Source organism: Trachymyrmex cornetzi, unplaced genomic scaffold (assembly GCF_001594075.2).
Source record: "Trachymyrmex cornetzi isolate Tcor2-1 unplaced genomic scaffold, Tcor1.1 scaffold1307, whole genome shotgun sequence".
Classification (NCBI taxonomy): Eukaryota; Metazoa; Arthropoda; class Insecta; order Hymenoptera; family Formicidae; genus Trachymyrmex; species Trachymyrmex cornetzi.
The window spans coordinates 323,931-344,401 of NW_017295881.1; the positions used below are offsets into that span (position 1 = coordinate 323,931).

A 20,471-nucleotide genomic window follows, 5' to 3' on the forward strand; every position below is an offset into this window, starting at 1 on the left:
TAGCCGGTCCAAGCCACCGTGATGGAAATGCAAGATCTTGTATTGGCTCTCCCTGCTCGCGACGACCAACTGACCGCAGGTGCAAGCAGGATCGGCGAAAAACAGCCGCAAGGATCGCATCTCGCTGAGATCCACCGAGAATTTTCTGCATCGATGTGCTCTACGCAACGTCACAGGCGATGCGGTCGCGCTCTCCGGAAAGACAAGATTGTGTTGTAACGCCAGGAGTTCCGGAGACCTCATCCACGACGGCATTTCTTCCGCTGCAGAAACAACGTCATCGCTAGTATCGTTAATTATACGAGAACAATTGGCGGTTACCATTTTTTCTATCCTACCATCGGTAGATACCGAGATGGACCAACTACACGTCGACGTTAATGACAAGCTGCGACTCTTTACGCTGACATCGTCGCGGTCGCGGTACGAGAAGCGTGGCTCCTCGTCGATGCTCCCCCCGGTGTCAATCTCGTTAAAGCAGTCCCGCTCTTTCAGCAGTCGATCTCCAGCATCATTCTTTTCGTTGCTCAAGTCCGCCGCTCGATTCGGACGATTCTCGATCTCAGTCTCGATAGCGGTCGCGGCATTTTCGTCATTGCGATCGAGCGTGATGTTTGGGTTTCGGTGAGGTGGAAAGTCATTGCCGTAACTGGAACGATAGCCGGAACTGGAACAAACGCGTTCGCAGTCTCCGCAATTGACGGGCTCCTTTGCCTCCAAGCACACATCTAGTTTCCCATTTCCGTTATCGTTCTCGGTACCATGCTCGTGTTCACGTTCATGTTCATGTTCATTTTCATTCTCGTTCTCAAGCTCGCGTCTCGTCACATCCGAAACGTTGAGCGAATTCCCCGGGCCGGGGACCGGGATACGGGAACTCGGGCAGGTTGCGGCAGCGTTCCTGCTACTCAGATTCTCCAACGCTGTAGGATGTTTGCGCAACGTGCTGTTGGGTATCCAACTTAGGTGCAAGGTCGGTATTAGCAAATTGTTGGAATTGTTGTTCAACTTGCAAGTTATAGTCATATATCCAGGATGATGCACCACATCGGCGTGCTGTCTCATTAACGTAGGAGGGTGCACGCAGACGTTATTCTTGCAGAATAATGCCTCGCCGTCTTGATAAATGACGCGTCGGTTGTCTTGGCCGCACTCACCAAGGATATAGTTGCTCGCTTTTCTCCAAATATTTGGAAGAGGCATTGTCGATCGAGCGATTACTTGGTCGAGAGTCAGTTACTTTTCGTTGTTAGTTAGTCTCGTCCTTTTTCGCTGTAAAATGACATTTGACTTAAAGAAAAGTCGAACTTTTTGTTAATAGTTGCATGAAAATTTTAATTGTTTGTTTATTATACCTACACTTACTTGTGAGATGAGAGGCGACGACGACGACGACGACAACGACGACAACGACGACGACGACGACGACGACTCTTTTGCCGCTGCAAGAGTTGAACAAAATTCTGAAATGATGAGCGACATTGTTGTTGCAAACGGAGGAGTTGCCAGTCGGAAGAGGACGTAGGACGGAGGGTGAACATAATCACAATTATGTAATAGTAATTAAAAGCATCGGATGGATTCGCCTCGCCAGAGGTAGGTCGTCCACGACGACTTGTCTGTCTGCGTAGCGTACGTGAATATATGCGCGCTTACGCACGCGACCGCGTTATCATTATCACTTATCGTTAGCCTCGTTACATACCATTACATACGGAGCATACGGAGCATACTCGATAATACGCAATAATACGTATCCGCGTCATAATCCGCGTAACATCCCGCGTTGTTGTTGCCTTTCGAATTGCACGATTTCCACGATAACGAATTCTGAAATAACAACTCTGCCATTCTTCGCTCTTCTTCTCACAGAGTGAAAGACATGGATATATTTCGGAAAACTCTCGTAATATAACTCTCGATTGCGTTACGAGTTACTGTTGAAACGTTATGTACTCGTAATGTATAGACTCTCAATAGAGATAGAAAAAATAAAATTGTGATCGTTTGCACAGCAATTAACGTCCCTGTTTCTAAATCGCTGAAAAGTTCAGGCTGGCATTCTTAATTTCTTACTACTTGCGTAGTACTGGTGCTTACTGCTTAGTGCGCGAGCGCCGCGTCGTCGTCGTCGCTGGCTGCCGCTGCCGCTGCCGCTACCGCGCAAGCACGCGCAACTACGTCGATTTTGTCATAAAATCCCCTTGAATTGGCTATACACAATCTACATTCTAGAGACACGTACACGACACTGCACTACCTATTGTAAAAGTGTTTCTGTAAAAGTATCTCATTTTCCAACATGCGTACACGTTCGATAATGACGTCGACGACAGGAACGAAGAGCGTAGCTCATCAACGATGCACATTGATATTTTTTTTATTATAAGAAAAATATCAGATGGATATACTATCCCCCTTATCTAGCTGCTTATCCTAAATCAATATTTCCATTTCATCATGGAACCTACCGCCTGGAGACCCTCCGACCTATCCAGCCTATCCTACTATCCGACCCACTGACATTTCGCTACATTTGCCATAGGCTGCCGCCTCGTAGACTCGTTTTTATCAATTATTCACGTTTCTTAATCGTAACGTACAAAACTATTACGCGTTTCGCTTTTACTTTTAATCGATCGTCCAATTTCTCTCCCATATACACAATTTCTTTCTCTCTCTTTCTTATTCGAGGCTAAAGTTACATCGATTATGTTATGAAATTACAACAACGAATCTCAATCATTTCACACCTAATTCGAAATGTTGCAATTAAGTGCGAGCTTTAGTTGCTTTAACGTATTTGTAATCAAAGTAGTAGATTTTCAAATAATGTAAATGCATGATGTTGAATTTTGAGAGAGAGCGAGAGAGAGAGAGAGAGAGAGAGAGAGAGAGAGAGAGAGAGAGAGAGAGAGAGAAATCCTTTAATAATATATATTATATTGAAATTAAACATTTGTTATGAATCTACGAGTCCATGAATCGCGGTACTATCGATTGCAACAATAGTTTAGTAAAGCTCATAGTTAAAGAGTATCTTGTAATCATCGTCGACTGACACCAGTCCTGACTTAGGTCCGCGTTTAAGATACGATATTGTAGAATATGCTGAAAAATGAAAGTCCTCTTGTAGATAACCGTTTATCAGCAAATACCCTACGATAGCCTCTGCGCTTTCTCTCGTAAAATTTGGCACAGGTACGTTAGAAATTCGCAATGACGAGACACCTTTACCATACCAAGCATCTATTAATTTCAGTGCGGTCAATCGTATTTCGTTTTGCACCGCTTTAGTCATAATCTGATACAATTGTCTACAATAATATGCTACATCGATCTGCTTCCTAACGCTTGTAGGTCTCCTACAATGATCACACATCTCTGCACAGTCGTTTTCTTTCCAATTTTCTTCAAAGTGAGTCGCTATTAAACTCCGTCTACAGGAAGTTTGATCTAAGCAATAGGCCAACACTTTATACAAATTTTGCAATCCGACTTTATCTTGAAATACCATCGTACTCAATTTAAATAAATCCGCTAATCTATAGAGCACAAGACACACCGACTTTTTGCCATCTCTACCCGCTCGACCACTCTCCTGATAAAAATTTTCCATTGATTTCGAAACACAATGATGAATCACGAATCGCACATCCGGCTTGTCAATACCCAATCCAAAAGCGATAGTTGCCACTACCACTTGATACTTGCCCGACATCCACTTGGAGTAAACTTCTGATCGGTAATTGGCTTCGAGCATTGCGTGATAGCATCCAACCTTGATACCTCTGCCTCTCAAATCAGTTGTCAATTGTTCCGCGTCTTTAATCGTAGTCGTGTAAATTATACCCGACTTGCCGTTAAATCGATTCTTCAACAGATTTTCTATCATCGCGAGACATGTCTCCTTATCTGCCGGTTTGCGACGAACTTCATAATATAAATTCGGTCTATTGAATGGAGCTCGTAAAACTAGGCAACCACTAATGTCTAGCATTTTCTGCACATCTACGATGATTTTAGTCGGGGCCGTTGCAGTGAGACCTAGAATCGGTATTCCAGGGAACATAGATTTCAATACTCCCAAGAACTTGTAATCGGGTCTGAAATCGTGTCCCCATTGACTACAACAATGCACTTCATCGATCGCAAACCGTTCTAGATGTCCCAACTCGTACGCTTTTTGTAATTTATTCATGAAGCGATTGGACTTTGCCATGTATTCAGGTGTTATATAAATCAGTTTAAGAGGACAACTTTTATCCACGAGGGCCGTCATAGTCATTTTGATGCTTTCCTTATCAGCTTTCGCACACAGCATATTAGCCTTTATATCGAGTTTACGCAATCCGTGCAACTGATCCTCCATCAAGGATACTAATGGTGAAACTACCACCGTTATACCTTTACTCATCACAGCCGGTAATTGATAACATAGACTCTTGCCACCACCCGTAGGCATGATCAATATGACATCTTCCTTGGACATGATCGCATTCATAGTCGTTAGCTGTAACTCTCGTAGCTTTTCTATCTTGAATACGTTCTTTAATGTTTCTGCGAGTTTTACAGACCAAATGAAATCCGTATTGTCCCAATTCTTCTTGGACAGAAAAAAACTTTTCTTTAAAAGAGCATCGTCGCGCAATTTCTCTTTCCGCTGTGTCAATAATCTCTTACGGTCCTGCAATTTCTGTAGGTCGTTCTCTATCTGTTGTAGCTCATAATCAATGGCAGCTATCTCGTTGTTCTCCGTAGCTAAAATTTTCGAGAACAAGTTCTAGTATCCATAATCTCGTTAACAAGGAATTAAGCTAATAATGGGGAGTTTTTTGCAATACCGTTTATCCAGATACGGTGAACGCTATATATATATATAAAAGGTCAAGTTATCTTTTTCTCTTAACAGCTACCTTAATGAAGAGAAGGATAACGTGCAACTTTTGCGTTCGCTGTATCTGGATTAACGTTATTGCAAAAAAATCCATAATATCTTGAACAATTTGATTATATCGTAAACTGCTAGAAAGCTGTATCTCGCCGATACAAATCTCGAGATTGAAATTAATTAATGACGCTTCTCTACACGTAATACTGACGTGTTTAATGATGTGCAAAAGTAAAGAATGTACTATGGATTTTGGGAATGTTACAGAAAATGTTTCGTTTTACACACTTAACCAACCTTGACACTCGTCATCTATCATAATTACGTCTCTAGTCTCGCTAATAGACATCCTAATCGACTATATCCTTCACGTTGAAAAATTCAAAAACCGTGAAATTTAATGAATCACAAAGATACAACTGTTTTTTTTATCAACATCAAATTGTTATTGGCCCTAATAACCTACAATATTTTAATATATTGCCACATTTTAGCATATCAAAAAAAAAGGTGCATTTGGATTCAGAGTTGCCAACTTTTGAAGAGATTTTTCCACGAGGAAAAATGGTGTTATGTATTCTGATTCGCTGTTGCAATCTGACCAATTGCGTGACTTGGCAGCCATTTATAGTACTAGTGACATATTTCTATTTCATTTTATCCTATACATTCTATCTCACATTATCCTACACGTCTTAATAGTTTCATCCTCGAGTTTGATTTCCTTTTTACTCCGGTTGTATGTCTATGGAAAATTTAAGCAGGGGATCTAGAAGAATTGTTTTTCTCTATAACTGTTTTTTTGCATACTTGTTTCATTGTGAATTTTCAAGTCACAATGTCCGATGATTCCGAATATGACGTAGAACCGGAAGAGGTTGATATTTACAAAAGGAAATATCAATTACTCTTGGATAGATGTGAAGTTTTACAACAGGTTAAGTCTCCTCCTTGAGGAATGAAATCATTATCGACGGTTTTTTTTAACTATATAGTATTTTTTAAACAATAGGAAAATGAGAGGTTGGTCTACAGAATCCAGAAAGTAAGGAAGCTTCTTCGACGCACGAGGAAAGAGAAAAAGTTAGTTTTATAAGTTACATTGTTTAATATCTAAAATTTCCTTATATTTTCATCATCCGTGATATTGATTCGCAGATTCTTGATTGATCGATTGGATCGACATGGAGATCGATGGCGGGAAGCTCCAATGGGTGTACTTGAAGAGAACAGTGTGTTTCAAACAACTCCAAAATTAGAGAAAGGAGGAAAGGGTACCTCTCATAGTGCTAAAGAGGAGAAGCCTAGAAAAGGAGCGAAAAGAAAGAGCACGAAAGCTGATCCGAATGCACCAAAAAGACCTGCTAATCCTTTCTTCCAATTTTGTCAAGAGCAAAGACCTCGTGTAATGGAACGTTTAGCTGGAGAACCAGAGCCTAGTAAGCAAGAACTCACTAGACAACTGGCAACCACTTGGAAATCTCTCAGTTCTGAGGATAAAAAAGTAAGATGTAACATTATGTATTACATGAATAATTGACTCTGATTGTATTTTGACTTGTTCATTACATATTGTTTCAGGTATATTATGACATGTATGAGAGATCCAAAGAGAAGTATGTCGCTGAAATGCAAATATATAATAAGAAGACTGAAGATGCACCATGTCAATTGCCAGTAAATATAACGTAATATTTGGCATTCAAGTGAATGAATATTAATTCTGGAAGAAGGATAATAAGGATAATTATAGTTTTGTAAAAACAGTACAATAGCAATTATAAACAAAAAAAATTACAAATATTTATAGATAGCTCCATGTATCTACTTTTTGATTCACCAAGTGCGTCTATCAATAATGCATGTGCAAGTACATTTGATTGACATTGTTAGATATATTAAAAACAAGAGCAAGAAATCAAGATAATCCGAGAAATTTTTATGCAGAAAAATTTACATTGTAAGGATAGAGGACTGCGATAATAGCGCGACAACTAAAATTCAGGAAGTTGAATGAATGACAGATAAATGAGAAAAAAAGAGAAGATGGATATCTGGATATTTATTTTGTTATTGGACACCATAACGCATTATACACATGAACATAGAAATAAAATTTGTTTCGATCATCTATCCTTTTTACATTTAAAATTTATGTTAACAACTACTATATAAATATTTGATGAATATAAAAAGGAAAGTGTTTTATCGAAAATTTAAACTTTAAAGTTATCTTTCTCACGCCGTAAGTATGACATTGTCTGAATGGGATCATTTTGCTGCGCGTGTTTCATAACGGATGGTTCGTGCACTCTCATAAACGGATTTGTCAGCTTTTCATCTTTAATAGTACTAGGCACTGTTGGAAGATTATTAGCACGTTGAATGTGCACCTGATCCAATTTTTGTTGTATTGCCACATTCTCAGGCTCCACGTGTAGACCGAACTTGAGGTTGTTGACAGTATATTCGTGTCCACAATACACCTTCTATAAATTATAAAAATAATTCGTTTCGAGAACTAAATTACAATTTTACTCAAGTATAACTTACTGTCTCTTCAGGTAAAGAGCCTAGAATTTCGATGAGCGCTTTGTACATTTGATCTGCGGTACCTTCGAAAAATTTCCCACAGCCTCCAGCAAACAGCGTGTCCCCTTTTAAATGGGTTAAACATTATATTTGGACATTTTCTTTCTATTATATACCTAACTTTACCTGTGAATACAGATGGTGAATGTTGTCCTTCTCCCGTAACATAGTAACAAATGTGCCCACGCGTATGACAAGGTGTTGCTAGACACTTGACTGATAAATTGCCAATGCTGAATGTATCATTGTGCATAATTTTACGATTAATGGCTTCTACTCTGTCATCTCCACCATATATCACGAGATCGGCGAAGCTTTTAGATAGTTTGGCGTTTCCTCCGGCGTGATCCCAATGATGATGAGTAGTTAACACCTTTGTTAATTTGACATCATTTTGTTGGACAGCTGCAGTTACAGCTTCTGGATCGACAGGATCTACAATAGCAGCCTCCTGTGTTTCTTCATCGATAATCTTATAAAATTTCAAAAAAATTATATGACAAGAACATGAAATGAAGATATTAAAAAAGTTGGTATGTTAACATTTTACCATGACATTTATTCTATGGCATTTTATTGTACATCGAATGGCTATAGAGATTTTACATAACTTAAGAATATATTCTTGAGGTAATTTTGAACCGAAAATCCTGATACAAAAATATCGAGGCTACAATAGTTTTTGAATTATAATTGGTTAAAGATAGTATGTAATTCGAAAACTATTATATAGGCTCGATATTTTCGTATTAGGATTTTCATCTAGAATGCTCAAAAGAATTCAGAAATAATAATAGAAGCTTTAAAAGTAAAATGGTTTGACTCATAAGCATTTAAAGTTAGCTTATAATTAAAAAAATTATTGTAATCTCGACATTTTCGTAGGAATTTTGTCTCAAAATTACCTAAAAAATATGTCCTTAAAAGAAAATGCAGCAGTATGAGACATTCCGTGTGTGTGTGTGTATCTTGCCTATGTAAAAAATATACTATAGAAAACAATATATGTACAAGGAAAGCACGTACTAAATACATATAATTATCTTGAAGGGCTGGTAATATTTGTACTTTCATATTGGAATGATCTACTGTTGCACTCAGACTATGCGATCTGCCGTTGACAGAAGCACTCTTTGCTGAAATATTACAAAAAAAATAAGTAATTTATAAAATTATATGCACATACAACTTTTGATGGATGAGCATGATTTATATGATACACTTTTATCAATCATAAATTTGAAAATATTGATTAAATATTTAGATGTAAAATAAAAGAAGCGGTAAAATAAATAAATTAAAAAATCTACAATATATAATGCAAAGCAAAATACTGATGCTAATGGTAGCAGTAAACACACAGTAATGTAGCTACAGTACAAGGTGATGACAAACGCACAACCGGGCAAACATATAAAACATACCCCTAAAATACAAAAACATGAGTTTATTTTCAAGCCATGTTGGACATGCACGTAATGCAATTTGACGAAACATGATGACAAAAAACTCGGTGCCTCATTTATTTTGTGCGCACAAAACTTATCACTCTTTAAGCCTATTCTTTTTGGCTGAACTTTTGCACCAGTTTATCTTTCTTCTTCTTTTTTCCTCTTGAAGAGAAAAGGAAGAAAGATGAACTGGTGCAAAAGTTTAACTAAAAAGAATAGGCCTTTTGCTACTTGCCTAATAACGTATAGTAAGTAAAAGGCTGCTTGCGCTACTTTGGTATATCTAGAGGTTTAGGCCAGAAACACAATTAAAAGTAGAGAACACAGGGCTGCGGAATTTACATCCAGAGATCCAGATAACTCTAAGCTATAAGTTACGTATATTATAACAAACATGCACCCTATACTCTGTTCAACGAGAGAATAGGTGCAGAAGCATGACCGCTCAATGGAGGTCTTGTATCTGTTTGGTCTATATTTTTAGATCTAATAGAATATGCCTATCAAATGTAAGAGCTCACTGAGCGCTCAGTTCGAGTAATCGTGCTTCTGGATGCACTCATTGACCACGGTTTGCACATAGCAGGCAATGGCTGCGTTCAGCGGACTCAATAGTTGAGTGAGCGCTCGCTGCTATTGATGTATTCTTCTAGATCTAAAATGCTGATTGGATGATCTAAAAGAATACATTAATAACAGCCTTGCCCTTAGTTTCTCATTGGATCTAAATGTATAAACCAATCATTTTCAAGAATTTTACAATAGTTGCAAAGCTGCATTTTCTGCTGAACGCAATCAATCACAGAAGCCGCGTTCTCCTCATAGGGGGGAGGGGAAAAAAAAAGGGGGGGGGGTGGATGATTGATTTCCTAACCTTAGTAGTCATAAACTTCACGCATACGTAATTTAGTATCTCGATTCGCAGGACGAGGTATAACATTTCACTGCCAGATTCTTTCATGCAAAAACACTTCGAATAAGCATAATTTCATTGAAATTGAAGGTGAAAGGCGTTTTCTAAATAATTACCTGTCATTTTGTGTGTGGTGGCCTTTACGCGTAATAATTTGTTTCGCGAAATATACCACCGCGTTTTTTTGCCAGATTCTTTCGTTTTGAATCAATATTATAGTTGAAAAAAATGAGTATATTTTTATTAAATAAGTTAATAAAATATAAAAAATATATTTGGGCTCTCGAGATTATAACAACAAATTCGTATAAATAATGGGCAAATGAGAGAACTAAAAAACGCAGTTCTCGTTGCGAAATGAAAAAAATCTTGTATTCAGAAATCTTACATATGCCTCGTGTGTTACAATTCTCCTCGACAATTTTTATTAAGATTTAAGGCGAGGAAGCAATTCTAAATAATTAGTTTTTATCGTGAGACTGAGCAATAATGCGCTTTCATTTTTCAGTTATTATGGCTACCCCAATGGTAATGATGTCCAATATTCTTGGAATTGACAGAGTAAACATGAATGGTAAAACAATCTTAATCGAAGAGCAACATGGTACCAATGCAAATTTCTTGGTGAATGCCATTTTATTACATGCATTGAAAAGGATGGATGCCGCTGTTTGCCTCGTTCTTTGTCATAATACCCTTGGTCATTATCATAACATTGGCATGAAATTTGGCTACAATCTTCTTAATTTGAAAGGAAAGGGTCAGGTCACTGTTGTTGAACCAATGAAAATTATAGCCAGCAATATCACTGATATGTATAAAGGTTTTACAAATGGAACAGAAACAATAATTCCAGATGTCACTTCTACAGAACATGTAGATATTGCACACAGATTTTTTACATGTGTCAAAGAAAAGTATGATGAAGCAGCAAGATTTACTGAATCTGTTGTCCTTATTATCGACGATATAAATCATCTCCTTAATCTGGGTCTTAGTTTACGTGATACTATGTATTTTATAAGATACTTAAGATCGTTTATATCATTGTATCCCTTGTCGCAACTTTGTATTCTTGCACATATGTATCAAGACAATCTACAGACTTCGAATGCAGATATTATTGCTAATGCCTTAAAATACATGGCACATCTGTGTGTTACGACACAACCATTCAAGACAGGACATTCTAGTGATGCATCCGGTAAACTAACTGTTTACTGGAAGACAGATTCTGTTAGATCTAAATATCATTGGTTAGAGAAAACAATACATCTGTTTAAATTGTTGGATTGGCAAGTAAAGATTTGTGCACCTGGTGCAATGTCTATCCTGTCATAAATAATAAATTTACATTGCTCTAGTTTTTGATAATCGATTTTTATGTATTTCTGATATTTATAGTTACTATATATAGAGAGAGAGAGAGAGAGTAGTAAAAAAAAATTAGAATTAGATATCTAATGTTTTTTCTACATTAATTTAACATGCATCTTAGGGTGATGTCCCATGCAGCGGATCGTGCGTAAGCGGATTCGCGTATCGCCAATCACAGAATCATTCTCTTAGATCTGTTTGCAAATTTCGCAAGCATATCTAAGTGATGATTCTGTGATTGGCGATACGCGAATCCGCTTACGCACGATCCGCTGCATGGGACATCACCCTCAGTCTCTATTTCTCGTAAAAAGAAATATTTTCAGTTACAAATTATGCAAGACCTTTATCCTATTTTTTTAAATAAAAATTTATTATATTAAATGAAATGAAAAATTGTATAATTTTAATGAAATTATATACTTTATTTTCACATATTTTTATATGAAATATAAAATATCTTGTAAATTATTAATTTTTTGCTATATTTTTATATGCATATTTTTACAAAAAATTATTAAAGAAAATTCATAAAAGATCGTATAATTTTATTTAAAAAATTGAAATATCATTTTCTTTGCCCTTTCTTGAAGAGATACTTTTGTCTATCACTTAAAAGGCTCCAACAAATTATAAAAATTGTAGCATTTCTCTTACTATCTTTAATAATTTCAGAAAAACACGTAACATACATATAATAATTATGCAGCATAAGAGATGTTTATATTCATGATATTATCTCAAAAAACGTGCCAAAATCTTTTAGCAATAGATGCGTTCCGTATCGCGCATGATGCATCCATTGTCCTTGTTTAACATTTGGTGAGCAACAAGGATAAACGACGCATTATGCGCATTATGCGAGAAACGAAACGCACCCAATGTTGAGTCTACACTGAGTGTACGATTGGTATTCATAGTCGATTCTTATATTTAAAGACCATTCTACATTGGTCGTATCGTAGCGTCGGAAGCGTCGTAAGCATCATATGACTTTAAGGCCCGTCTACAATACACGGAGTAAGAAGTAAGAGTAAGAAATTGACCAATCACAGTCGAATGTGAGAAGAATAATCGACTGTGATTGGTCAATTTCTTACTCTTACTTCTTACTCCGTGTATTGTAGACGGGCCTTTAAAATCGGAGCATCGGATTAGTTCAAGCAACAAACTTGTGACTTGCGACGTCTACGATACGATCAATGTAGAATGGCCTTTATTGTTCCATGGGAACGGTATAGGATTTGACGCAAACATATAAAACCCCAGACCAGAAGAATCCGTCAGTGTCGCCAACTTCTGTTCGTAAATGGGCATAAATTTTGTGGGAAGGCTCCGATTGCACACATTGCATGTTGCACACATGCGTCACTAATAGCGTTTTCGGCCCGATCGGGTTTGCACCAACCTGGGTTGGATTAATCTTTCCTATTGGTTGACGTCACCCGCTCTACCAATAGGAGAGCACAAAACGCCATTAATCCAACCCAGGTTGGTGCAAACCTGACCGGGCCGAAAACGCTATAACTAATTTAAAAATAAAATATTCTCATTTGTAAAGCAGTGAAAAATTACTAGACACCAGCTGATATGAGTGGTGTTTGCAAACGGGATCCTCTCAATTTTGTTGATTGGGTGATTGGTCAATTGGACTAAATAAATCTGGACAAGTCGTGAAGGCTTTTCGCGTAAAGTAAAGACAAATGACGTGACGCATCTTATATAAATTTTATCCTTGATGTTATCATCTGTGGAATGCAAAGTGTATTTAAAAAAAAATTAAAAATTAAATTAAAAATTTTTGACGAAACTAACGGTCTTTTGTAAGGGTAATAAATTTTTTCAATAAATTTCTACATTTTCTCAGTAACATTTAATTTTCTTGTGAAAGATTGAAGGAAAATATTTGCAGAGACAAGGCCGTTCAACAGAGAAGAATTGTACTGTGTACTTAAGAAAATAATTTTTATTTAAACAAAGGCATACTATGTCTTCTATCGAGACAGAATCGAAGAAAGTGCTTATGATTTGCTTAGGTATTATAGAGATGTCGCATAACGCATAAAACATTTTATACTTTTTAATTTTGTAAATATATATATGTATAGATATTTTCTAATATATATAATAAAACTAATAAACATAATAAAAAATATAATATATATATAAACTGTGCTTGTGTTATTAATTAATGATTATTTATATCTTATGTTACAGGCAATATTTGTCGTTCGCCTATAGCAGAGGCTGTATTCCAGAATGAAGTGAAGAAGAGAGGTTTGCAAGATCAGTGGAAGGTAGAAAGCGCTGCCATTATTGGATATCATACAGGTAAAAAACCAGATATTAGAGCACGGGATACGCTAACGGAAAATGGAATCATTGATTATTCCCATACAGCCCGCAAAGTAAGATTTCGTATTTTCAAGAATAAACGTTAAAATTTTATTATCGCGATTACTGTAATAGCAATTAGCATCGGTTTTCTATGCACTGAATAGTTTTATGATTAAATTTTTTCTGTGAAGAAAGGAAAAATTATTGTAATTAGATAAATTGTAATTAGACGAATTATTCAATATTTATTTAGAATCATTGGAACTTATATTGTATTATTATATCATTGTATATATATCTAAATGTCTTTAATTACATACAGATCGAATTAGACGACTTCGACAAATATGATTGGATATTTGGTATGGATCAGGGAAACATTAAAGATTTACTTAGTACGAAACCAACGACTTCCCAAGCAAAAGTGGAACTTCTAGGAAGTTATAATCCAAGCGGAACAATTATAATACGAGATCCGTATTACGTACGTCACCTTTTAGCATTTATAGAATTAGAAAACAAAAGTTGAAGATATATTAAATTATTCTCATGATCTTTTTACAGGACAGCGATAGTGCAGGATTTCAGAAAGCCTATGATCAATGTATAACATGCATAACAGCATTTTTGGACAAATATTCAAGTTAATGAGAAGACTGTTCTAAAGAATCAATTTACCTATATATTTTTAGAAGAATATGTTCTGAACCAATAGATCCAAAATTTTTAAATATTAAATTTATTACAAAATAGAATGTTTCCCAAGAATATCATCATATTTAATATAGAGAAATGAATATTGATAACATCATTCATAAGATCATTATAAACTTATTGGTATGTTCTAAGATAATTATATAAGAAAAGGATGTGAGAAATGTGTAAATGTTAAAAAATTATGTAGACAATATACATTTTTTTCTCATTTCAAGCTTTTAATTTATATTTTCATAGTAATAACAATATTTAAAAAATTATATATATATATATATGTTATTTTCAGCAGTAAATATTTCAACAACAAAGCATTGAATGAATTTTTGGAAGTGTCATTTATGTTTCTAAAATCTAATGAAGGCTTAAGCTTCCTTATTTAATCACACACTTGAAAAATCATTTGCAAATATGTTTTCATGAAGGTTATTATCTTATTTTATTAAGCTACTGCAGTAGCATATAATATATTGTTAGGGGCTCCGCACAATAAAAGGAACAGAGAACAGAGAATAAGAATTTCAAATCGTGTATTGTGGAATACGCAGTGTGTGTACCAGCCAATCAGTTTTCAACTAGTTCAGAGATTGAAGGGAACTTTTTTTAGATAATGATTACATTTTAATTTCTTTAGATGTTGTTTCTTTATTTACAAACATTCCAATTGACTTAGCTGTTGGGAGTGTTTCAAATAGATACGGGGAATTTTTAAAGGGAGTTGTGAATATGCCTAAGGAGGAATTTTTATCAACTATATGCTTGATTCTGAACTTGACATATTTTTCGTTTAATGGAAATTATTACAAATAGAATTTTGGTACTCCTATGGGGGGGATCTTCACTTTCTCTGGATACTATTGGTGGACAATTACCTTTCTGTACTTTAGATACGTAGATGACATTATAATGGCTGTACCTGAGGGATTCACTGATTACACACTAAAAACATTTAATTCGTTTCATCCGAGGATGCTATTTACATTAAAAATAGGTGGTGATAGGATTAATTTTTTTTTTTTCTATATCACAATTATTAAGATGAACAAAGTCATAGAATTTAATTGGTACCACAAACCTACGTTCTCAGGTAGATACCTGAACTTTTTATCTGCACATCCTCTTTCTCAAAAAAGAGGTATACTGTGTTTGGAATGGTTGTGAGAGTTATTTTTCTATCACATCCGAGATTTCACTCAGATAACATTAAGTATATTATAGTACATTATTAAATAATGATTATTCTACTGAGTTTATTTTCAATACCATTAATTCACGTTTAAAGTAGGGATGGGCCATGTTTCATCGATTATACAAAAGTCGAAGTTTTTCCTCGCTCAATAATCGATGCTCGATTCGATGTTTCAGAATTCGATTAAACGGCACATCGATCTTTTTTTAAATTGATATCGATTATGGTTGGCTCTCATTGATCTACGTAAGCACATGCACGTGTGTCAACGATTGAGTATTGATGAAATGTTTGTAATTAATAATAAGATCTAAATAATTCATAAACGTATCTACGAACGAGATGGAATTGAATGAAGAAATTGAACCGAAATTAAAAAAATTTCACGAACATGAGTTGGATGACAGAATACTAAAGGTAAAGCTAATTCATCATAGTCTAGTAAAACGATATGTTGTGTATTTAAGTTCAATTGTTTGATAAATACGAAGGAGACGGGCTTACCGATTTTGATGAAATTAGGCTCATTTTTTGCGTTTCTGTACGAAATAAACTAACAGAAAAAAAAGTGTTGCTTTGCCCCGCGAACCGAGATATTAAGCGTTAAAGTTGTAAATTTAAGCGATAATCAGGTTAGGAAATCTGTCAAACTGATTTTACTATGAGTCGGGAGTTAGTAGTTCTAAGTCTTATAGGCTTTCTACAATAAGTTATTACCTAAGCTTTAAGTCTTAAACCATAAAAAATTGACCGACAATGAATGAAAATATCAAAACATGTCATAATAGCAAGTTTTTATAAATATTTTTTAAATGTACTAAGCAACAAGTATAAGAATAATCTGAGAAATATAGATTAAAAAATATATATTAATTAAATTATATAGGCTATCACGAAGCTAGGTTGGATGGAACCTACATTAATACAAGACAAAGTGATACCTCTGTTATTGGAAGGAAAGGATCTCTTAATCAAGGCTCGTACAGGTTCGGGTAAAACTGCTGCCTTTGTAGTACCGCTTATTCAGAAAATATTGATAAACAAACGGATGCAAGAGAAACAGGAGATCAAGGGCCTGATCATCGCACCTAGCAAGGAACTGTGCAGGCAAATTCATGATGTTATCGTAAGCCTAACGACAAAATGCTGTAGGGAAGTCAGAACGGTTGACCTTAGTTTACAAACGGATTTAAATGCGCAAAAACTTTTACTGAGAGATATGCCAGATATTGTTGTGGTTACACCAGGTCGATTACTACAGCATTTAAAAGCAAAAAATTTAATGCTGAAACATAGTCTCGATACATTAATAATCGATGAAGCTGATTTGGTATGTCTGTAGTATAGAATTTACAAATATTACAAATTAAATTTAGTCAGATTATATCATTTAATAATACATAATTATAACATTGATTATTACAGCTATTTTCATTTGGATACGAAAAGGACTTAAAAGCTGTATTAGCTTATCTACCAATGGCATATCAAGCAGTTTTGGCATCTGCTACATTGTCTGAAGATGTTCAAAGTTTAAAAAAATTAATTCTTCACAATCCTGCAATTTTAAAGCTAGAAGAGCCACCATTAGCTCCTCCTACACAATTGGCTCACTATACTTTGGCTGCAGAAGAAAATGATAAAGCTGCCATTTTATATGCTTTATTAAAATTACATTTAATTAGGTATCTTACACATAGATAAGTTTAGTGTAGAGTATATAATATTTTCTAATAGAAAATGATGTTTACGAATCATTGCAAAAATATTATGTGTTTTTATTTTTCATTCAGGGGCAAATGTATAATTTTTGTACATACTGTGGATAGATGCTATAAATTGAAATTATTCTTAGAGCAGTTTGGTATTCCAACTTGTGTTTTAAATTCCGAGTTACCAGCAACTTCAAGATGTAGAGCAGTTTCACAATTCAACAGTGGCACTTATGATATTATAATAGCATCGGATGAGAAAGTATTGGAAGAGGTAAGAATATACATGAATGTACATGTGGAGAGAATTTTTTATTATATTTTACCGTAAAATTCACTATAAATTTTACTATATTTAATATTAAATGTGAAACAATTTGGCCCGATTCAATTACATTACTCTGTGAAAAAAAATTGTTTTAACAGTTTGAGCTATTTTTAATACATGTTTACTTTTGCTGAACATGAATTCATTTTCCAACTTTGTCTATTTCATTAAAAATTTTAAAACAAAGAGTCATAAACGATTCAATATATTTTTAAATTATTGAAACGTTACTTTTAGTAAAATTAATTAAACATATTTCATGTATTTTATTGTGGCAACATTAAATCAGAGAGAAACACATAAAATTCTTCGAAATATCATATTGTCCTACGATTATCATGCATTTTAAGATAAATTTTAAGAGAAAGTTCTTTCCGTGTATGTTATAATAACGAAATATATTTTATTTGTATCATTTTTTTAAATATATTTATTTTTTACAGTCGCATGTGAAAAAAAGCAAACGAAAAAAAGACAAGGAATCTGGTGTAGCACGTGGCATCGATTTTCAATTTGTATCCAATGTAATCAACTTTGATTTCCCATTGAATTTAAATTCTTACGTACACAGAGCAGGGCGTACTGCTCGTGGAAAGAACCAGGGAACCGTACTTAGCTTCGTAGCTGTTAAGGAAAAACCATTAATGGAAGAAGTAGAACAAGAATTGAAGCATACTTACAATTGTGAGAATTTATTTAAAATTTATCAGTTTAAATTGGAAGAAATGGAAGGCTTTCGGTATGTATAATCCGATTTTTCTGATTTTGTTCTTGCAGCATATTAAAGATTTTTGTGTGTGTGTGTGTGTGTGTGTGTGAGAGAGAGAGAGAGAGAGAGAGAGAGAGAGAGAGAGAGAGAGAGGAAGGTACACTTTTTTTCAGATAAACTTTATTTTTCAATTCATTTAAATTTTTTAGAATTATTTTTGACGCTGATCTGTTCTATTTTATTATGAAATTATGATAATTTTAGGTATCGTGCGAAAGATGCTTGGAAAGCCGTTACAAGGATTGCCGTTCGAGAAGCGCGATTGAAAGAAATTAAACAAGAAGTTATAAATTGTGAAAAGCTAAAAAGTTATTTTGAGGATAATCCACGAGACTTGAAATCATTACGGCAAGACAAGACGTTGCATACTGTGAAACTGCAACCGCATTTAAAAGATGTGCCTGAATATATAATACCGCCTACTTTGAAGAAAGTCATGGGAATAGGAAAAAGAAAAAGAAAATTTGATAGAGATTCTGTGTCAGGAGCAACGACTGCTAAATCAAGATATCTAGCTCGCGCTTCGAATCCATTGATAAGTTTACAGATACCAGGAAATAAGTCTCTGTAAAATTAATTCATTGTATAAGTTCGTCAAAATTATAATATGAAATTAACTACATATTCATAAATATATGCAATAATTCTGCCGAAAGAGATTTGTCTTTTTGTTTTTAATACTGACTTCTACTGTACACATTTGAGGAGCAGACTTTCAAAATGCATTTTGTCCAGAATTTCATTTTTTTAGTTAAAGATGGCGTAGTGTTCAGTGTTGAATGACTTATATTATAAGCTACTCTGAGCTGTGCAGAAAGGATTTTTTTTTCATCGTTTATATTCTGAAAAAACAGACATTATAAGAGTGACATTATGTTTTTTAACTAAAAACAAACAAAATGCATTTGTTTAACATTTGTAATAACTGTTAAGCAATTTTATTTAATATTTCATATTTTATTAATTGATATATTGTTATATTTTATAAAGTGGGTAGTTTTCTTGTGCGCGTAGTTTCTTTTTTTTTTATCATTTTCTAAAAATTACAAATTTTAGACAAAACGCATTTTGAAACAAGTCTGCTCCTGATTTATAGAATGAAAGTATTTAGTAAATATTAAACAAATATGTCTGGATATGATTACATGCATAACATTTTTATTTGCTATGTATCAACATCTATGCATTTGCTATTAAAATACAAATGGAGCATGGAGATAAGAAAATAATAAAGAAAGCTATTAGAGAGAGATGTTAAGAAAAAATTAAGATTCCTCTGAGCATAAATTTCTGTATCTAGACCACTGACTGACTCCTCTGTGATAGAAAGAAATCTGATTCCGAGAGCTCTTTGTTTTAGTTCGCGCACATATTTGCGTTCTGTCTGTGAGTATACCACGTGATGTCCTTGTCTCTCCATTTTCCTGATGAATTTTGGTCCGGGATCTCTCTTTGTTTAGGCTTGGATTGCCGTTTCTACAGTAAATTTATCCACGTTAATACTCTAGCTTGATTTTTTAATTTGCTGAACGAACTTTTTGGCCTGTGAGATCCTTTCTTTTTAGATGTCTCGATTGCCTAGTACTGAACATCGTTTAAGGCTGAAATCCTGTGGACTGAAAAAGAAGAAGAATAAGAAGCAAGAAGTCGCGAGCGAAAAAATCGGTCGAATCTTTAATAAAATATATTTAATATAAAATTTAAATTACAATATAATGCTCCCTACATAAACTCACAATAAATATGTAAGGAAACGCCAATGTGAGCCAACACTAGTTATTCGTGTGTAATAATACATATATTAAAAAATTAGATTTAGACGTTTCAACCCTAGTATACTGAGTTTAGAGATATACTATTGTCGATTATTGATAAGTTATCAATAATTTATCAATTAATTTAAATTTATCTATATATATATATAATGATAATTTCAAACCTATGTATTTATGCGTTATTTAATAGTTTTACTTAATTTGTCACCAAATTGAGAAAAATAATTTTAATACACAGTTAGAAAAAGTTTGTGTTAATCTGCTAACACCAAAGCCATAGAGAATGGACTGCGCGATTGGTATCTAAGTAGTGTATCAAATGTGGTTGACAATAATGAGAGAGAGAGAGAGAGAGAGAGAGAGAGAGAGAGAGAGAGAGAGAGAGAGAGAGAGAGAGAGAGAGCGAGAGAGAGAGAGAGAGCA

The 20,471-nt window shown here is 34.6% G+C and overlaps 7 protein-coding genes across 10 annotated transcripts in view; 4 read left to right on the forward strand and 3 right to left on the reverse strand.

Moving 5' to 3' along the window:
• The window catches only part of TBC1D16 (TBC1 domain family member 16), a 4,485-nt gene extending 1,636 nt beyond the window's left edge, over positions 1-2,849 (reverse strand). The window contains 3 exon segments of the mRNA XM_018522365.1: positions 2-263; positions 339-1,272; positions 1,366-2,849. Coding sequence (XP_018377867.1) covers positions 2-263; positions 339-1,203 — 1,127 coding nt within the window. The 5' untranslated portion in view covers positions 1,204-1,272; positions 1,366-2,849.
• Positions 2,850-2,923: 74 nt separating this feature from the next.
• LOC108770673 (ATP-dependent DNA helicase Q1) lies at positions 2,924-5,393 on the reverse strand. The gene is made up of 2 exons (XM_018522353.1): positions 5,189-5,393; positions 2,924-4,761 (listed from the first exon to the last, which is right to left on the reverse strand). The coding sequence occupies exons 1-2, from the start codon at positions 5,238-5,240 to the stop codon at positions 3,014-3,016; spliced, it is 1,800 nt and encodes a 599-aa protein (XP_018377855.1). The 5' UTR covers positions 5,241-5,393; the 3' UTR covers positions 2,924-3,013.
• A 247-nt stretch (positions 5,394-5,640) lies between these two features.
• Positions 5,641-7,051, forward strand: LOC108770679 (non-histone protein 10). The gene is made up of 4 exons (XM_018522363.1): positions 5,641-5,828; positions 5,904-5,974; positions 6,050-6,395; positions 6,473-7,051. Exons 1-4 carry the CDS (start codon positions 5,730-5,732, stop codon positions 6,581-6,583), a joined length of 627 nt encoding a protein of 208 aa, XP_018377865.1. The 5' UTR covers positions 5,641-5,729; the 3' UTR covers positions 6,584-7,051.
• Positions 7,052-7,081: 30 nt separating this feature from the next.
• On the reverse strand, positions 7,082-9,098 carry LOC108770677 (hydroxyacylglutathione hydrolase, mitochondrial). Its single transcript, XM_018522358.1, has 5 exons — positions 8,908-9,098; positions 8,510-8,619; positions 7,610-7,955; positions 7,445-7,548; positions 7,082-7,380 (listed from the first exon to the last, which is right to left on the reverse strand). The coding sequence occupies exons 1-5, from the start codon at positions 8,978-8,980 to the stop codon at positions 7,108-7,110; spliced, it is 906 nt and encodes a 301-aa protein (XP_018377860.1). The 5' UTR covers positions 8,981-9,098; the 3' UTR covers positions 7,082-7,107.
• A 727-nt stretch (positions 9,099-9,825) lies between these two features.
• Positions 9,826-11,270, forward strand: LOC108770678 (Elongator complex protein 6). Of its 4 annotated transcripts, none has more exons than XM_018522360.1 (2): positions 9,826-9,973; positions 10,356-11,269. In XM_018522360.1, the coding sequence occupies exon 2, from the start codon at positions 10,361-10,363 to the stop codon at positions 11,186-11,188; it is 828 nt and encodes a 275-aa protein (XP_018377862.1). In that variant the 5' UTR covers positions 9,826-9,973; positions 10,356-10,360; the 3' UTR covers positions 11,189-11,269. The 4 variants fall into 4 exon arrangements, with proteins under 4 accessions (XP_018377862.1, XP_018377863.1, XP_018377861.1 ...); XM_018522361.1 differs by having other exon boundaries at positions 9,826-9,937; XM_018522359.1 differs by lacking the exon at positions 9,826-9,973 and adding an exon at positions 10,071-10,244 and having other exon boundaries at positions 10,356-11,270.
• Positions 11,271-13,034: 1,764 nt separating this feature from the next.
• On the forward strand, positions 13,035-14,454 carry LOC108770680 (low molecular weight phosphotyrosine protein phosphatase). The gene is made up of 5 exons (XM_018522364.1): positions 13,035-13,053; positions 13,137-13,260; positions 13,442-13,632; positions 13,884-14,045; positions 14,126-14,454. Exons 2-5 carry the CDS (start codon positions 13,212-13,214, stop codon positions 14,207-14,209), a joined length of 486 nt encoding a protein of 161 aa, XP_018377866.1. The 5' UTR covers positions 13,035-13,053; positions 13,137-13,211; the 3' UTR covers positions 14,210-14,454.
• Positions 14,455-15,715: 1,261 nt separating this feature from the next.
• Hlc (putative ATP-dependent RNA helicase DDX56) lies at positions 15,716-18,871 on the forward strand. Its single transcript, XM_018522348.1, has 6 exons — positions 15,716-15,881; positions 16,351-16,794; positions 16,890-17,149; positions 17,258-17,450; positions 17,948-18,243; positions 18,478-18,871. Exons 1-6 carry the CDS (start codon positions 15,807-15,809, stop codon positions 18,842-18,844), a joined length of 1,635 nt encoding a protein of 544 aa, XP_018377850.1. The 5' UTR covers positions 15,716-15,806; the 3' UTR covers positions 18,845-18,871.
• Positions 18,872-20,471: the final 1,600 nt, after the last annotated feature.

Bases quoted from the DNA above. Each gene is read 5' to 3' on its own strand.
- LOC108770673 (XM_018522353.1), bottom strand. From the start codon at position 5,240: ATGTCTATTAGCGAGACTAGAGACGTAATTATGATAGATGACGAGTGT. The intron at 4,762-5,188 runs GTTGGTTAAGTG...CGAAAATTTTAG, and splicing joins GATAGATGACGAGTGTCAAG to CTACGGAGAACAACGAGATA.
- LOC108770679 (XM_018522363.1), top strand. From the start codon at position 5,730: ATGTCCGATGATTCCGAATATGACGTAGAACCGGAAGAGGTTGATATT. The intron at 5,829-5,903 runs GTTAAGTCTCCT...TTTAAACAATAG, and splicing joins GATGTGAAGTTTTACAACAG to GAAAATGAGAGGTTGGTCTA. The intron at 6,396-6,472 runs GTAAGATGTAAC...ATATTGTTTCAG, and splicing joins TCAGTTCTGAGGATAAAAAA to GTATATTATGACATGTATGA.
- LOC108770677 (XM_018522358.1), bottom strand. From the start codon at position 8,980: ATGTTTCGTCAAATTGCATTACGTGCATGTCCAACATGGCTTGAAAAT. The intron at 8,620-8,907 runs GTATGTTTTATA...GTAATATTTCAG, and splicing joins CATGTTTTTGTATTTTAGGG to CAAAGAGTGCTTCTGTCAAC. The intron at 7,956-8,509 runs GTACGTGCTTTC...AAATTTTATAAG, and splicing joins AAGATAATTATATGTATTTA to ATTATCGATGAAGAAACACA.
- LOC108770678 (XM_018522359.1), top strand. From the start codon at position 10,205: ATGAAAAAAATCTTGTATTCAGAAATCTTACATATGCCTC. The intron at 10,245-10,355 runs GTGTGTTACAAT...TTCATTTTTCAG, and splicing joins AGAAATCTTACATATGCCTC to TTATTATGGCTACCCCAATG.
- LOC108770680 (XM_018522364.1), top strand. From the start codon at position 13,212: ATGTCTTCTATCGAGACAGAATCGAAGAAAGTGCTTATGATTTGCTTA. The intron at 13,261-13,441 runs GTATTATAGAGA...CTTATGTTACAG, and splicing joins AGTGCTTATGATTTGCTTAG to GCAATATTTGTCGTTCGCCT. The intron at 14,046-14,125 runs GTACGTCACCTT...ATCTTTTTACAG, and splicing joins TAATACGAGATCCGTATTAC to GACAGCGATAGTGCAGGATT.
- Hlc (XM_018522348.1), top strand. From the start codon at position 15,807: ATGGAATTGAATGAAGAAATTGAACCGAAATTAAAAAAATTTCACGAA. The intron at 16,795-16,889 runs GTATGTCTGTAG...TGATTATTACAG, and splicing joins TAATCGATGAAGCTGATTTG to CTATTTTCATTTGGATACGA. The intron at 17,451-17,947 runs GTAAGAATATAC...TATTTTTTACAG, and splicing joins ATGAGAAAGTATTGGAAGAG to TCGCATGTGAAAAAAAGCAA.